Source organism: Hydra viridissima, unplaced genomic scaffold, assembly GCF_058129835.1.
Source record: "Hydra viridissima isolate aposymbiotic clone 2 unplaced genomic scaffold, HvirCarnegie_v1 scaffold_6, whole genome shotgun sequence".
NCBI classification, from domain to species: domain Eukaryota; kingdom Metazoa; phylum Cnidaria; class Hydrozoa; order Anthoathecata; family Hydridae; genus Hydra; species Hydra viridissima.
In genome coordinates, this window is record NW_028324305.1 from 4,727,251 (window position 1) to 4,744,930 (window position 17,680).

General features: G+C 31.2%; 3 protein-coding genes across 6 annotated transcripts in view; 1 reads left to right on the forward strand and 2 right to left on the reverse strand.

The window, feature by feature from the left end:
- Nucleotides 1-17,680, forward strand: part of LOC149886733 (intraflagellar transport protein 54-like) — a 280,492-nt gene that overhangs the window by 200,983 nt on the left and 61,829 nt on the right. The window lies entirely within an intron of this gene.
- On the reverse strand, nucleotides 7,715-10,437 carry LOC145190473 (uncharacterized). Its single transcript, XM_080067352.2, has 2 exons — nucleotides 9,959-10,437; nucleotides 7,715-9,625 (listed from the first exon to the last, which is right to left on the reverse strand). The coding sequence occupies exons 1-2, from the start codon at nucleotides 10,311-10,313 to the stop codon at nucleotides 9,501-9,503; spliced, it is 480 nt and encodes a 159-aa protein (XP_079923478.2). The 5' UTR covers nucleotides 10,314-10,437; the 3' UTR covers nucleotides 7,715-9,500.
- Nucleotides 12,157-17,680, reverse strand: part of LOC145190472 (uncharacterized) — a 29,584-nt gene continuing 24,060 nt past the window's right edge. For 3 of the 4 annotated variants that reach the window (XM_090090369.1, XM_090090370.1, XM_090090371.1), the window contains exons 15-20: nucleotides 16,881-17,093; nucleotides 16,323-16,722; nucleotides 14,952-16,150; nucleotides 14,489-14,845; nucleotides 14,190-14,355; nucleotides 12,157-14,109 (exon numbers count right to left, since the gene is read on the reverse strand). In XM_090090369.1, coding sequence (XP_089946495.1) covers nucleotides 12,542-14,109; nucleotides 14,190-14,355; nucleotides 14,489-14,845; nucleotides 14,952-16,150; nucleotides 16,323-16,722; nucleotides 16,881-17,093 — 3,903 coding nt within the window. In that variant the 3' untranslated portion in view covers nucleotides 12,157-12,541. Of the gene's footprint in view, nucleotides 14,110-14,176; nucleotides 14,356-14,488; nucleotides 14,846-14,951; nucleotides 16,151-16,322; nucleotides 16,723-16,880; nucleotides 17,094-17,680 lie in introns of all 4 variants that reach the window. The other variant, XM_090090372.1, reaches the window with a different exon arrangement.

Below are 17,680 nucleotides of genomic sequence, written 5' to 3' on the forward strand. Positions count from 1 at the left end.
ATCTCTACACCTTCTAAGCATTATGTAATAAAACCTTATCCAAAATTGATTCCATTTTAAATTTTTTGTGTAAATTCCTATAACTTTTGATTAAATTTTGATAAATATTAATTTCAATTCTGAAATTTATTTTTTATTTATTTGAAATATATTCAAATTATCTAAAACGGCACGTTTACAGAATATTTTACAAAACACATTTTTCGGAGTTTGATTTAAAAAATTTAAATTATAATTTTATAAGTACCGAATTTAAACGAAGTATCGCACGCAGGTGCTTGGGATTATTCACAGATGCACCTCACTATGAACTCTTTAGATTATGAACTCTTTAGATTTTACTATTAGTTTTATAAGAAATCAGTCTTGAAAATCATGCGTTCATATACAATCAGATTGGAGATCTAAATTTGTTTTCGTGAGCCCTTTCGCTCTCAGAAATAAACTTAAAAATGATTATTAAATCTCTTTTTCAAACGACATGTTTAAAAGGAACCACTCTCGAAAGTGAATAAACTCTGAGGGTGTTCATCGTTTAAAACACCGTGCTCTGCCGAATTAGATTTTCTCGAAATAAAATTCTGTAAGCGACTAAATATTGAGTAAAAAAAAAAAAGAAATGTCAGTATTGTAATTGATTTCCTCTTTAAATGAGATGAAAATAAAATTAATTTCTTCCAACACCCAAAACAATTGTTTCCCACATTCAGCAGATTTAGTCGTGATATTTTTTTTATGAAATAAAGAAAAATTTACTCAAATAACAATAAAAAATGTATGGGGAAACAAAAAGTCGTACTCGGCTAAATATGTAGAGGCTGTTCGATCAAATAAACCTAATTAGGTGGTTTTTTTTTTTTTCTTTTTCTCTTCTTTAGTAATTAATTTAGTGAAATATGTGTTACTGGTGCTTAATTTCACATATTCAACTGAATTATAATACATTTTAAAAATGATTAACTTTTCAGAATGAAGAAGGTTTCAGCATCTAGCTAAGTTAGTATTTCTATCAAGTTTATTATCTCGTTTTGGCACACACACAAAAAAAATTAGATATACGGCAGCTCGAAGAACATTTTAGTTAAATTGGCTAGAATTTAGTAAAATCCTTTCCTTGACGCTCCTAAATCTGTGCTACCAAACCATCGGTTTGCGTTTTTGTGAAGGGCTGCAGTTTTATGATGGTCGGCTTTTTTTTGATATTCTAATATTTGTTAAAAATATTTGAAATGGTAAAAAGTATTGCATTATAATTAAAGTATTTAATTATAATTTAATGCTTATAGTATTTCAAATACTGAAGTAAAATCCGAACAAAAGTACTTTTACAAAAAAAGAATTGAAGCGTTAAAAAAAAATTTTTAAAGAAAAGCTCAAAGTCTTAAGTTTAAACTTTTGGAAGGAAAATTTCTTATTTATTAATTTGGATCGAAATTTGTAGAAAAATCAGCAGAGATACACCTGACCAATTTTAAACTGTTATGTCTTCTAAAACAGAGGTTAAAAAACCTTCCATTTGCTGAAATGGGAGGGATAAAGATCTTTTAAGCTAAAATTTTGATTGGTTGTTCTTTCTAACTTTTGTTGAAAAAGGAGTGATGCACAGAATGTGTTTGAGTTAAAAAATATAGTTTATATTATCTTAAACATAACTTATTTTATAATTAACTAAAGATCAATTCTATTTAGAACTAAACTGCTTGTTTCAATTTAAAAGAATAGTTTATTTAATTCTCATAAACTATGACGTTCGAACTACGTAATGGTAGACTTTGACATACGAATAACGTATAATTAAAGACTTTGACGCACGAACAATATATAATAGAAAACTTTGACGAACGACGGACGTAAAATAGATTCTAGTGGGATAAAATTCAATTGGCTTCGATATCAAACCTTTTCAATTTTCAAGTTTTCAAATTTTTAAGACTTCTCACTTTCAAAAGTTATTCAGATATTTTTAGTTTTCTACCTATTCCTATAATCAAACAAATCGCGCAAACTAAGATGGGGATACGCAACAAGTAATGAAAGGGCGTGTTAAGGCTCTGCTTCTATAATTAATAACGCAGTTCATTTTCGACCACTGCTCCTTGAACACCCTAACAAACTTAGCAACGATGCGTCCTTACAATCATTATTTAATTTACCCGCAACCATTTTCTATATTGAAATAGAATTATCTTTATGGTACTTGCCGAAATCATATTTGTCCGAGTGTACTCACATTCCATCTGCTTCACACCCGCGGGCTAGGTAAACCTTAATGCGCTTACAGAGATTTTTATCGTTTTCTCAAAGAATGCGCTCTTCATGAATAATTTCTCTTCAAACTTAGCAGTAGCCCTCGCCAGTAGATTAGTACAAAGCTTAATTTATGGTACCATTTAGATTGCCTGACTGAACTTGAGTGCTTGATAGTTTTTTTTGGCTCGCATACCCAGCGTTCAATAAAGCTTGAGGTTTTAGTTATTATTCCATGAACAGGTGTATGTCAATGTCCGTCATTAGCTTGAGCTCAACTTAAGTCTTTTCAGCACTAAAAGTCATCTATTTTTGCATGTTACTCGTTATGCAGCTATTTTTCACTCGTCTGTCTTAATTTTCCCAGCGCAGACATAGTTGGGTGATCATCATAATCTCGAAGTCTTTGGAAGACTACTGGTGCTTTAGTTTTATAAAGATACGCAACTTAAGAATCCACTTTTGTGAGCGTCAACTCGCTATTTTCTAGAAATGTGACAGAAGTCTCGGACTTTATCCATGACTTCTAACCCAGCCTGCCAAGCCTCTAATTACTAATCTGACAGTACATTGCATTATCAAACGCTTCTCAATCATCATCAGTCATGATCATGATCTGCTTGATTGTGTAAGAATTCAGAGATCTCTTCCAATTTAATTCTCATGGCTGTCAAGAAACACTCCACAGTCACGGTACAATACTGTGCATTAACTTCTCCATTACTGCTGATTACTATACAGCTATAACTATATGGAACCTGCTTAAAGTTTTGTTAACTGGTTGAGTTAATACCTAAAGTCAGCATAGACGAGGGAAAGCACATCTGCTTGTGATGATTAATAAACTTTTTCCCTCGTTTGGTGGCATTCAAATTTATCAAACCTTTTGTTACGAGAACGTTCCCGATAAGTTGATGGGCTGCCTGGATTTTTCCCATGTTCTACTGGGTATAACGAAGAGAGTATTGCCCACTCGAAATAGCGTTTTTCCTAATTTTTATTATTTACACCTGCTCGTTTTGGGATGTAAGTTGGTGTATTTATATATGAGCTTCCTCGGAAGGGTTGATATTTTCCGGTTGAGAGATCAAGAGATATATATATCGATTAAGATTTAAGCCCGACTGATATACAAAATCATCTAAAAAACTTAACGTATGTTGTATTATATCAAGCAACATATCTTCTATCTCACTTTGAGTTTGCAATGTTAATACATCCATTGTTTTTTGTCCTCAGAAAGATAATTTGACATAAATGCGAGCCATTCTAATTATATCCATTTTGAGTTCTTTTTGAGCTTAACTTACAAAGTTTTTTCCATCCTTATCATTATGCATCAATGAGTAGATCAAATCGACAGCTTTTAGAATTATTGCAGTTATAAACATGCGTGGGTCTTTTTCGAGCTTATGATTTAAGGGAACAATTGTACTAGAATCTTTTGCAATGCCAGTTTTATTTATTATTACAAATTCTATAGGCTCGTTTATAGTAGTTGGATCTATGAACAATAACAAGATACGAGATTTTAACACAACCATTTCATCTATAAGAACATCTGGAATTGTGTCGCTATTATAGCTATCGATGATAAGAGATCAGAGCTTTTACTGTATCTAGTGTGTTTTTGCCAAGACAAAGAAATCGAGTTTTTTTATGTATCCATTATATTAAAATTTATTGAATAATACTATTTAATCAGTATCAGTAGGTTCCTGTGGATCTGTTAAAGGTTTGGGGTTTGGATTAGATTGCTTCTCTAGTGGTTTCGAAGGCGGTGGTGCTGTTCTCAACAAGATAACCTCCTTATTCCAAATGCCAAGGGCGATCACTCCTTCTTGAAGTGACTTTTGGAAATCAGGCAACGCTTGAACTGTTATCGGATCCATTGTTTATTTATATTATACTAATATAGGAATGCTTGGTATACTAATGTATTTTTTCTTTTTAAGTTAAAAAATTAACTGTTCGTGTTGTATTTAGTAATACTCGTTATATTGATGCATTTTTTATACATACCTAAATTAAAAAATTATTATAAACTATACAAAGTCTATGCTGTGTTGTAGAAATGCTTATAAAGTAATGCTTAGTGTATAATCATTATTTTATCATTAAATATAAAAAGATAATTTTATATTAGAAAAAAGTTACGTTGCTATTATAAAAAGATGTCTGAATACAAAGTTCAATATACTTTCAATGATTGTTGGTTATTTAAGTATCCATACGGAAAAAGATGTTTAGGTGGCCGTTTCCACATACATCGAAAGAGAAAGTTGCTTACATCATGATAAAACGGGCTGTAAAAATGGCACATCATCCATGAGCGGTTTCTGTTCAAACAAAGCCACAAGCGAACGGTGCAAAAGTTATGAACTAGCTAAGATGCCTGTAAATGGGAAAAAAAGTGCAGCTGCAAGAAGCCACAACCGTACTTGCGGCACCCACAAAGGCAAATGAAGAATTGCTGACATAAATGCTAAATACATCATCGATTTTGACTGCACAAGAACGGGACCCGCTGAAGCAAGTGGGGAAGAGTCAATACAACCCATCACCAATGCTAGTTCTGAGCCCCGTCTCGCAGAGACAATCACAAAAACTATACATATCCAAACCTTTGAAGCTTCGTCAAGACAGTCCATCACTGCCCGCGTACGCAGATAAAACAACTCAATCAATTTAACATAAAAATTTTTTACTGATATTTTTAAGCTCGTCTTGCAAAGATAGACTGAGAGTTAGTTTTCCAATTCATACCAAAAGCTCTTGCATCGCCGATTGTAGTAGAGGATCAAATTCAAATTGATTATCTTTCGACAGAATCGATAAAATTGCAACGCGTATAGGTTTATTAAAATTATCCATCGAGTCTTTTAATCTATTAGCAAACAGGTAAACAGGTACAAGTAAACAGGTTTAAAGAAAACCATCTAATAAATAAATCAACAGTTACAAGGAGAGCACTGATAATATAATGTACTTTTATCTTTAGCTTTTAATATTTGCAATTAAACTTGGCATGACGCTTAATTTTGTAATCATTAGACATCTTTAAAAATAGAGTGTGTGTACGTTTATGGCCTTCGCTGAATTGCTGTTAGGATCTTCCAGGGAATTTCTGATTCCGGTATCTTTTGTAGCCATGTCTCTTTTTGACTTCTTGGATTGTCAAATTGGGAACACCAGGTTTTTTTTGCTTTTTTTTTTCGATATCCGAAATGGTGTATTCTGGATTTGCATCGATCCCTCGGATCACTTTTCGATCAAGTTTTACAATTGACGAATCTCTTTCTCGGTTTCTAGACTTCAATCCGCGATCTTCACTCCACGATTTGATGATACATACATGTTTTCTTTTTGAAATGTTTTACTTTTTTTCTAGCGAATCAATTGGAACATTACAATTTTTAGCAAATCAATTGGAACATTACAATTTTTAAGTCACTCGTCCGAAATAAATTTTCTCATTTCTATGCAGAGACATTTTCTTTGTTTACAATCAACTTTTTTAAAACTACCGTTTTAGTATTTGAGGGGGAGAAATATTTGCTTTTAAAACAGTTTTAAAAATTATCAAAAATGAATAACAGGTTTTTATCTTTTATACTCCGTAGTGAAAATCTCATATTAAATTTTTACTGTTATTACAAGACTTTTTTCCCGCATTTTTGCGGCATTTCATTTAATGTAAACACTTTTTAAATTTTTGTAATGTAGTAATGTTGTGCCATATGTAATATTAAAAATTAAACAATGCATACTGAATTTGCCGACGTTTATATTTTTTGAAAGGCAAAATATATTCAAAGATAGCTATTAGTATAGGTGATAAATAGAATTTATCAACCTGGGTAAATCTGGCGATACAGTAAAAAGTTTATTTATTTTTACTGCTATTTATGCTTGTTCTAGTTATGTTATGTGTCTAATTGTGTAATACTAGTTTAATTTGGCCTGTACTTTTTTTTGTGGTGCAGTTTTTAACTTGAAAAATTCTAAAATTTAAATGATTATGTTTTTGTTTTTTTTCAGAGAAAGTTTATTTGATGTAATTTAGAACACTACCAAATAATTCATGCATGTCAGTACATAAGCCTATGCATGATGAGAATGATATTTCCTATGAGGCGAATGCATTTTATCAGGCATTAATTTAACAACAGAACATATTCAAAATAGATTTTTTTGATATGGAATGATAAAGGACAATTTGTGTTTTAAAAAGTAATAACTTTCAAAAAATAAAGAACTTCAATTTAAGCCATTATTATAAAGCATATCAATTCCAATTTCCATGGAAACAGTGTAGATGCTTCAAATGAAAGAATTGCCTAAGGTGCATCTTTTGATGTAAGAAAATCAATTGCCAAAGTGTTTAAAAGTGATAGGAAATGTCTTATTAGGACGCATCACTAAATCTTAATTCGCGGCGAAGCCTTCGAAAGAAAGGAGATAGAAACTACTTTTTTAGGGCAGTTTGTTTTAACATAACTGGCAATAAAGATAAAAACAATTTAATTTCAGACAAAATACACAAAGGAATTACTGGCTACTTAAATATGACATAATGCATCTTTGTCAAACAAACGTGTTTGAAGATGCGACATGGGCAACTGAAGTTAATTGAATGAGCTTTATTTATTGAGGCAGATATCAAAGTTTGCAGTAATTATGAAAGTTAAAGGCTTAATAAGCTAAATGAATATTTTAGATTACTGGACAACTCAAGTGGAGTTCACTTTGATGTTGTGATTTTTGCTTGTTATTTAGTTCGATTAATTTTGTTAATATTATGGAATAAAAATCTCAAAATGACAATAAAAATTTTAGAATGAGATTTTTACTTTGGAGTGAAAAAAAAATGTGAGAGTAAAAATCTCAAACTACAGCGGCATTGAGCGGATCTAGCTATGGTGTAGCTAAACCAGAGAAACAATGTCAAGCCAAAACTTATGTATCTCTTTAATTGTTAATCTCCTTTTTTTTTTACTCTTAAAACTATAGTTTCAACAAAAATCGCAATGCATTGTTGTATACCTCGTTATATGAGAGGAAGGGCGATTTTGAGTTGTGAAAGAGATTTAAATTTGTTTTTTTATATTTTTCCACCGGCTGCCGGTATTTTTTTTAAAGCTTGCTCGTGTAAGTTTACTCGGAATTCTACTAGTATAACTAATAGATGTAATTGGTTAACTCAGACGGCGGATGTTTTCCGCGAAAGTAACCAAATTAAATAATTTTTACACCAGATTAAAAAAATTCATAGAACGGCTGTTTTTCGTCTCCAAATAGACAGCCGTTCAATTCATTTTCTGTTTATTATTAAATTCTTTAAAAGGCCTTAACTATATTGAGTAGCTATAAAAAAAGAAAATTAAAAAATTAAAAATAACAAACATAATAACAAACTCTATATGAACAAAAGCAATATGAAGAAGATATAAATTAAAGATCGCCATTTTTTTTTTTCTGTTTAAATCACAAATACTAAATTTTGAAGAATTGCATTTTACATTTTTTTTTTTACATTTAGCTTACACATGGTAAAAGCAATTTCCATAAAAAACTTAAATGTTAAAATGTTTTGAGGGTATTTTCCAAAGGAAGAGAATTTTATCAGAGTCCAAATAAAGTAGTTTTTATTGGAACGTTGTTGACGAACTTCATTGCAATTTCCAAATTTATTTTTAAAGACAAACTTATTACAGGATGGTTTTTTGTAGTCTAAAAGAGTAAAAATGTCTAAAAGAGTTTTCTTCCTTTTTTAGATGATTTAGCAATAAATTTATTAGTTAGCCGCCATAAATATATAAGGTTTAAGATATAATAAGATTACATAACAAAGTTTTATGATATTGATAAATTTATTTAGTGCATGTTTAGAAAAGCACTGTATCAATTTTCTAATCATCAAATACCTCATTAGGAGTTAATTTTGGAGAAAGTACTGTTCCAAAAAATAAGATAAACAATTTAATTTTGTTAAGAGTAATATCTAGCATCAGTTATAAAAATGGCATTTGGACAACAAATGGTTCAAATGCTGCCTTCATGAGCCTGACAGATATTTTAGTTTATAGTAGAACATATTTTCACTGTTAACGGCAGCAGTAAAGAAAGAAACAGTTCAAGAACTTGTAAAACAAGAAGCAATTCAAGACTTTTAACTGATAGTTATTTGTTAAAGCAAGATGCTGCTGTAAGATAGAATAGCTTTTATGATATGAGTTAAAGGGAACAAAGAGTTCCTTTGGCAATTTAAACAGCTAATCATGCCACCCAATTGGTATCTACCAATCGGTATCAACCAATCGGTATAAAATTCATTCCAATCAGACTTATCAAAAAAAAGTTTTTATATTTAGAACCATTTAAAATTTTAACCATAAATCTCAGAAAACCTGAAGCATGTCAGATGTTATTGCTTCGATTATGACACTAAAAGAATTTTTTAATCAAACAGCTTGCGAGGTTTTCTTTAGACTTTCTTATCTTTTTAATAAAATTTAAATAACAAATTTATGATAAATATGAATTTGTCACACCAAAAACTTTGCAGTTTTAAAAGCATAAAAAGTTCTATTTTAATAAACTTAAGAAAATTTGATTTATCTTAAAAGTCTGATATAGAAGTTGATTATTATTTGTTGAAACTTGAAAAACTTAATTCCGATGTTTAACTTTTACCCGTTATTTCATATAAGACTTAGAAACTTGAACAGTATTCTGGGATGGATTGATATATCGTTTTTCTGCTACAAAATATTGAAATTTGTTATCACAATAAAGTGAATGAGATTCAGAAAAAAATGCAAACCTAATGATTGGCTGGTTCGAAATTTTAGGATACATTCACGGGATGGGTTTAGGATTTTCAGAACCCGCTCTTTCCCTCTCCTAGTTGCTATCTCTAACCGATCTTTCACTTTAGCATTACGCTTTTTTAAACTCCTATTAAACCGCTAATTGAGCCAATATGACCACGAATAAATATATACCCACTAAGATTATACACAAATATCAAAAAAGATAATTCGCTAAACGCAAGTTTGTTTCGCAAAACGCAAGTTTGTATTAAAAAAAATACTTTTTTTTTAATTATTAAAACACTGAAGCTAAGGAGTGGTGCTTGTGGGATTAAAAAACGCAAAAGTTACTTGATAAAACTGCAAGATAAAAAAAACATTTCTGATAAAAAAAACCTGTAAAAAACTATTTGACAAAATCCATATGCACATTCTAAGCTACGTTTTTTTATTCCTACAGCAACAAAAGCAGCACAGAGTTCTGTTGTTTTGGGATAAAACAGCAACTTCGTGCTGCATTAAAGGTGTGTTTTCATCTGAATTTGTTTCTTTTGCCAGTATACCTAAAATTAAGAAAACCTCGAAGAAAAACTAGGGAAAAAAAAAAAGAAGCATATTGGGGAAACAATTATTTAATACGATTCGGAAAAAGTAAACCCAATCAAAACATTTGCTAAAGTGATGCAGAAAAAGGAACAAAGAACTTTAATTTCTAAAACCTAAACAAAATATTCAAGGTTTAAACAACAAATTTGAATTTATTCTTCATGAAAATTTTAATTGCAAGAATGATATCATTTGTTATTCCTCCATACCAATTTTTCGAAAACAATAACTTCTTTATCTAAAAAATAAATTAACTGAGTTTAGAGAAGACAACATACGAATTTACTTACAATCAGAAAAAGAGCCGGTGTTTGACAGAGGGGATGCAGCTCCCACTTCAATGTAATTAACCGACCTGCCTGAGCCAAGCACTGTAATATTGTGATAGTAACTCACTTCTGTTCGAACTCCGTCGGAGGATACTATGTAAAACAAGAAGTGATATAAACCCAATGGCAAACATAAACTCCGCGTGTACAGCGTGTCTGATCTTTTTACTAAATCAAATCTATCTAGTACTCCGTTTGATGTTCCCTCGATGTTTGTAAATGGATCTTTATGAATTGAGCTTGCTTTTGAAATAAGTACCTGACAAGTCTGTAATTCATTTTTTCGTTTACTTTCCCATCTCATTAAAACTTCCATCTCTTGCTTTTTTTGAGCATTTGTGTTATTTTTCCATGATTTTTATGATATTAATGTGTCTGAAGTAAATTAATTTATCAAAAATCTAAAACCTAAATTTTTTTTACAGAATTTTTTTTTTTTTTTAACCACTTTTTATCGTTTCAACAAAAAACTTCACATCAAGAAAAACATTATTCAATGGAGTTCATCAATACTTTATGTGGGTTTCAAATGACGTCACAAGAGTCTTTTTATTGTATTTGAATAATTTAAATTATTGAATACAAATTAATATCTGGTAAAAATCTATGAAAAATAAAGTAAAAAGGTAGTTTAGCTAATAGTTTTGTCTAAGTCCCCAACTTGATGCTTTCTTTTTCCAAAGCCCACTTCTTTATCTTGAATATGTCATAATTCTTCTCAATATGTAGTAGTTAGTCAACTTGATCTGGTTGAATTTTGGTTTGCATACAATGTTATTTTCATTAGAGCTAAAAAGTCTTGTGGGGAATTATTATAACTTTCCCTGAGACACTAATGAGTCACTGTTTTTATAATTTTAATACTATTTTATCAACGTCATTTATTAACACCTTAAAAAACTATTCATTATTTTTTGTAATTACAAATCAGCATCAAAATATTTTGTAATTACAATTCCCATAACACGTTAATTGCATATTGGAAGATGTTATTCACGACAGTCTCTCACAGAAATAAGAAGGTGCGGGAATGCAAAGAAACTTTCTTGCTTCATCAGCCAGGTTGAGGATTACACCATTGTTTTCTCTCCACCATTCAAAAATATTGACATTACTTGATGGTAAGAGAAGGTCCACGAAGAAGTCAATGTATTTTTCTATTGGTGGTAACTCTTTTTGTTTTTTGACGAAATTCTGGGCTCACTGAGATTGCAAATGTTGTCTATGGATTATGCTCTGCCTCGAAAGACTCCAGACAAGGTACTATCGGGTTTTACATAAGTGCAATTATTTTTAACGATAACTTCACAAATGGCATCAAATTGACAATACACTTTAAGGACACTTCCTCTGTGGTGGGGATGAAGCATCTAGCCGAAATCCCAGTACTTGTTATCCTGATTTGGGAAACTGAAATTACACACTTTTATTATTTTCGAAGTAATTTTTTTAATTTAAGGTAATGATAAACTTGCTCTTGAAATTTCTCGATTACTTTTTAACTAGCTTTTGGTTCAAATTGATTTCTCCTCTTTTTAGCATAAGCGTCCTGTAGAAATTTTGTATGCTTTTCTAAATGAAATGAACTCAGATGGCTTCGTAGAACAAATGTGTTATATCTTGATTGTTAAGTGGTCTTTAAACTGTTTGCTCTTACTGATTACCTTTTTTTTTTATATATATGTTTTTTTAGCTGATATTCTTTCAAAATATTTTCTATCTGGTCGATTTCCCATTTTATAACTAGGTAAGTTTTATTTTATTAATTTTTCGTTAGCCAAAAATAAGAGTTATGTTGGTTAGACTTCGGAGATGCTGCTTAAAACTTTCAGCATGCGAAATAAAATATAAATTGTAGACTGTAGCCAAGTAAAGTCAAATGTATGAAGAGTATGCATTTGGCTTTAACCTTGGTTTATAAACCACAGATTAAAATTGAAAACGAATATGGGTTTTTTTTTTTTTTTTTTTTATTTATAAATGATATTTGTTACTCGTAATTTTGTTGCAAAACAAAACAAAACAAGAAAATCTAAAAACTTTGTTCGCAAAAAAAATACCATTTTCTCGTTTTTGTTTACTAAAACGAAAAAAATGTGCAAAAGCCAAACGAAAATTGGAGGGTAGGTTTTGTAAATATCTACACGAAAAAACTATTATGACAAGTGTTATAAAACATGTTATGACAGATGATCACATAATCAAACTCACACATGCTTAGAAAAATTGCCAATAAGAGTTAATGATTGACAATCATACAAACAGTGTATGTAGACGTTTTTAACTTATGTCCTAAATACATCTGATGTTGCATCCTAAATCCGCCTTTGGGGTTAACCCATTTTTTCTTTAATAATGAACCAAATAAAAGCAGTCTTAAAAATAATTCAAGTCAAATCAAGATAATAAACAAGTCAAAACAATTCTCTAAGTTAAAAGGTCAATCCTAACGATTATTGAATATCCGTGACATTTGGCTGCTGAAAGATCACAACGGATATTCCACATTTTTGATAAATTGATAAGGAATAAAGTAAAATTGCCTCAGATACGCACCGCCATATTGTCTTTTTTATAAATTTTTATTAACTTATCATATAACTGAGTCTCCAGTTCTTCTTCGCAAAGCATGTTCTCGATATAGTCTAAGAGTTTTTCAAAAGCAGGTGTTAGACTATCGTTTTCCTTGTCTTTTAGTTTTGCTGTCTCAGGAAACATTAAAGCAAATTTTAAAGATTTGTTTCGAGATTTAAGGATTTCAGAGTTTGAACAGCCGGAAAAGTTAATTGGTATAGCTTGATTCACGGTTGAACTTAAGCTGTTGCTTCTTTTGAAGATACGCTTTTGTTTATTATCAGGACCAACACTCACAAATTTTTTAATGCTTTTATAACCTTTGTTGTCTAGAATGCATCCAAATGGTACAAGAATACGAAGACGGCGAGAAACGAAATCCAATAAATCGTACTTGTTTTTTTTGTCAAGTAATTCTTGCCGAACTGTCGAGAAAGCATCAATAATAATTGAAATAAACATGTTCCTTAATATGAACAACATAAGGAACGCATAGGATAAAAAGAATATCGGGCCAAGAATATAGTTAGCATCGATAACTGAACGAGCGTCATAACTTCCCAGGATGATATTAAACAACGAGAAAAAAGTAGCTAACAAAGTTGAGAAATTCTCCAAATTGTTTTTAAAAAGCAAGAATGAGAGTTGTCCGTAAGCCAGAAACAACACGGAGAAAGGAACAGCAAAATACATAAGACCTCTACTAGCGTGGGCTAAAGTTTGAATCATTATTGACATTTTTTTGTTAAATCGTAGCAATTTTAGAAATTTTAGTAAAGTGACACCTGCTATAATCGCCACCACGTTTCCATAAATTTGATCATATAAAGCAGCGTTATTAAAATTGACATAAACTTCTTTACAATCAAAGTATTGCATTTTGGCCTTGTTTACTACAACAAATCTTACTAGAATAAGACCCACTGCTGCGCATATCAAACTAAAGCTTATTAGCTCAAGCCAATTTCTCCAGTCTTTAAAATAAACCCATTTTAAAGAAACTCCCTTCTTTAGTTCAATGCAAATATATCCGATCGTAAAAGCAAGAAACAAAATCTCACAAGTTCCAAGAAAAATAGAGAATCCAGACGAGTAATTGTCCAACCGAGTCGTTCGAAATTGTGATGATGTGAAAACTGCACCAGTTTCAGGCAACTCAAGAAGCAACTCAACTACTACGTAAAAATTCGCTTGAGTATTGTATACCGTGAACTGAACAATGATAGCACGACTTAAACCATCGATCCAGGTGTTATTATAAAGGTACTCAAGAATGGAAGCAAATTCATGCTTGCTATTTTGAATTTCTACAACGTATCCTCCGTTAGAATAAGTAGCAAACAGACCAGATGTTTTATAACCCCCAAACGGCTCATAAGTACGATATTGCCAATATCTTGGATAGAGGACTGATTTATTTTGGTCGCATTGCTTCCAACCGTCACAATATTGTAGTGTAGTATCCTCGTGTTCAGGAATATAAGGATAACTACAGTTCATATCTTTAAAATTATAATAACTATCTGCCAAGCATAAACCTAAATAATAAAGTATTTTCTTGTCACTATAAAACATTTCAGCAAAAAAAAACTACAACGAACTTACTTCCTTCCACTACCTCTTTTAGTGCGTAGCTGGCGAATCTGACCAGTGCCCACTAACCATGTTACCTGGTCCGAAAGAAAACCTTGGTGTTTGGTTTCAGCACTATTCCAGTTTGTGCCTAATAAACCAGGAATAAGTGCTTCATAAGCCCATGTCCAGAACTTCGGTATTGTGTTGATCTAAACATAGACAAGAAAATTAATAACAAGATCATGTGACCAAGTTTGGTAATCTCATCGATAGAATATGTAGCTCACTGTATGAAATATGTATTTCAAACTTTAAAGCACAAAATGAAAAATGCCAATTCACCTGATCAAACTTATTTTTAGCGAAAATATCTTTCATACTTTTTGTCATTAAGTAAGCGTGAGGATCACGTCGACCATACGCTATAAGCAGACATAACCCAACATAAATTAAGAATGTCACTATTTCTATTAGAACCTTCACCATTTTAGATTCGTTTAAACGATTCAATCTAGTTTGTGCTATATAGGAAGCGGTTGGGGGTGCAGGTAAATTTTCTTTAGAAATTGAACCCATTGTAAACGAGAAAACAAGTTTGCGAAGAATACCATTTTTTTTAAAGTTTTCAATTTCTGAGATTATGTATTCATCTTTAAATTCTTTGACAAAAAATGTAACCAACGCAGCAATAATAATCAACTAGATAAATAAAAATTAAATGAAATTAATTAAAATACACTTTTTTGTGTTAGCAAATAGCATATTACATTTCATATGCAGTGTAACAAAGCAGAAAAGTATTTACTTTTAAAGGTTGATTGATGACGATGTCAGAAAACACTGAAGTGAAAAATGAAAGCAGCCATTTTTCTTGTCCGATACGACCAAAGCTCAAACCATAGAGTAATGTAAAGAAAGCTGACGTAAAACAAGATGCAACACACAGAAACCACGCTACGTAGATAAACCAACTTGGGCCGTGGTTATTGCGTGTAAATAAAAATGCCAACTTATTTAAAAAAATCTTGACAATCATCTGACCCTTTGGCAGCTTGTCTCCAGTTTTGCTGAAAAAATTTGTTTCATTAGTAGAGTTTAACACCACACCAATGTTCATAACGTTATTATCCAGCTCCGTTGTACCAATGTTCATAACGTTATTATCCAGCTTCGTTGTACCAATGTTCATAACGTTATTATCCAGCTCCGTTGTACCAATGTTCATAACGTTATTATCCAGCTCCGTTGTACCAATGCTTAAACCTTCGGGTGACTGAAAGTTAGCGCACATACTGTCGACGACAGATTTTTCAATAATGTATCCGCTGCTTACTTCAGGTTTGTTTAATTGTTGAAAAGCTTTATTTGAAAAATCATTGTCGATCTGCGTTGAAACATCTAAAACTGATAAGTATTCTTCTATCTTTACATTAGAGCTCCTTGTCCTATCCAAGTACAAGTTTATTGTTGTTGAACTATTGTACAAATTACTCTTATTTGTAAATTTAAAGTCTTCTGGGTTTTCCTCATTAAAAAATAACTTGTTTGTAAAAGCAGAGCCATTTTCAGCATTGGCAGAGTCAATCGAACTTAACGAGCCTAAAATAGTTTTATTATTACCAACATTTTCAGTAGGAGATTCATTCATCAACAAACTATTCGTTTGGTGCATTTCACAACAGCTGTGTCTTTTTATGCAGGAGGAACTCATCGCGACAGCAGCTTCAAAACCCTCCACATTCCCGCTTACATTCAAAGGGAACGTTGGCGTAGGTTCAGAAAACTTTGCAGCCAAATCGGTATTATCAAAAAAATTGTCTTGTTTCGGCGATTTTTTATTTTTTAAACAGTTTCTTGTTTTTGACTGGTTTGGGGAATCGAGTCTTCCGCAACGGAATAAAAACACTAATAACAAATTAATTGGCAATACAATAAGACTCGATTGAAACCCTACTATTATTTGGCTCCAAGTTATCATGAAATTGCCAACATTTACTTCGTTACCTAAAAAGATATTAATGATGTTACATGTTTTTTGTATTATAAAGATTTGCATAAAATTAAAAGTACAAAGAGAACAAACTGGAAATAAAATTAGGGGAACTTTTGTTTTGTTTTTAAATCAAGAAACAGGTTTACAGTTTCGACAGAAAATTCCAAAAATGAGCTTTTGAACCTGAAGCCAGTTTATCACCAACGTTGTAAAACATGGCGTTGGTCAACATTGTTGTCAACAACAAGCATAAACAGCATGACAAACGTTGGATTCGAGAGAAATTACTACGAGGAGGCATATAAAAAATGCTAAACCATATGTGACCATCAGTAAGTTCACGTGCAGTTTTTGCCAAGAAGATATTTTCAAACATCTTTTTTTCTTCATTAGAAGCAACAGGTAAAGTTCGAATTAAGGAACCATCTGCAAAATCTAGAGTTAGCCAATTATTACAAAAAAATATATACTGCTTTTGTTTAGGATCGGAAAGAACAGTGATAACTATGCGACTAAGAAACCATGATGGTTTTTTACCACAGTCGTCATGCCAAACAGTACAATAATTTATTTCACCAATATCCTAAAGATACAACAAACAAGGCTGAATAAATATGAACAATTGAATGCTAAAATAGGGATAATATTTCAAGTATATATCATTTACAAAGGTACAATAACTACAGTAAGTAAAAAAAAAAATCTAAAAAAAAAAAATCTAAAAAAAAAATAAAAACTAACTAAATCAGTGGCATATAAAAAAGTGTCCACACTGCCCCGTTCAAATAGTTTTCTTTGATCAGTTGTTAGCTTTAACGGAAGAGAATCACCAAATCTCCCAGAAATTATTAGTGATGGTGTGGCAGTTGTTCCTGAGCCAAATCGATGACCTGTATATATAGCGATGTGATAGAAAACACTTCCAAAAGATGACGTAAGAACCACTGGATCTCTCTGAAAAATTTTGTACACCACATAAGTAGTCAAAAAACTACATATACACACACAGTGTCCAGAAAGTTTATATGAGGGCAAATCTTTTATAATTTTGGTCTAGTTTTTTTTAATGATAAAATTGTCAAAGCAAAAAAATTTTTAATTTAGTAACCTTTAGTGATTTTTAATTAACAAAAAAAAATTTTGCAATGGAATTTTATAAAATTATATATAATACAAGAGCAAGATAAAATAAAAACTGGCAATTAAATTTAAACGAATTGAACTTAATTAAAAAAACTTTGTAAAAAATTGATAGATTAACATTTAAAGTAGTCTCGTTTTGCTTTGATGCATAATTCGAAATAACGAGGCATAAATTCTATCAATCTTATGCAATAGTCGTTTGATAATTCTGCCCAAATCTCTGATCACTGTTGTTTAAGATTTTAAATCAGTCTTGAATTGAATGTGCAGTATGAGGTGTGGTGCCATCCTGCTGAAATATACAATAAAACAATGTAGTTTTAAACACTTTTCTAGAGTATCTTTCTAGCTATATTGATTGATTCTTCCCGTATATATATATATATATATATATATAT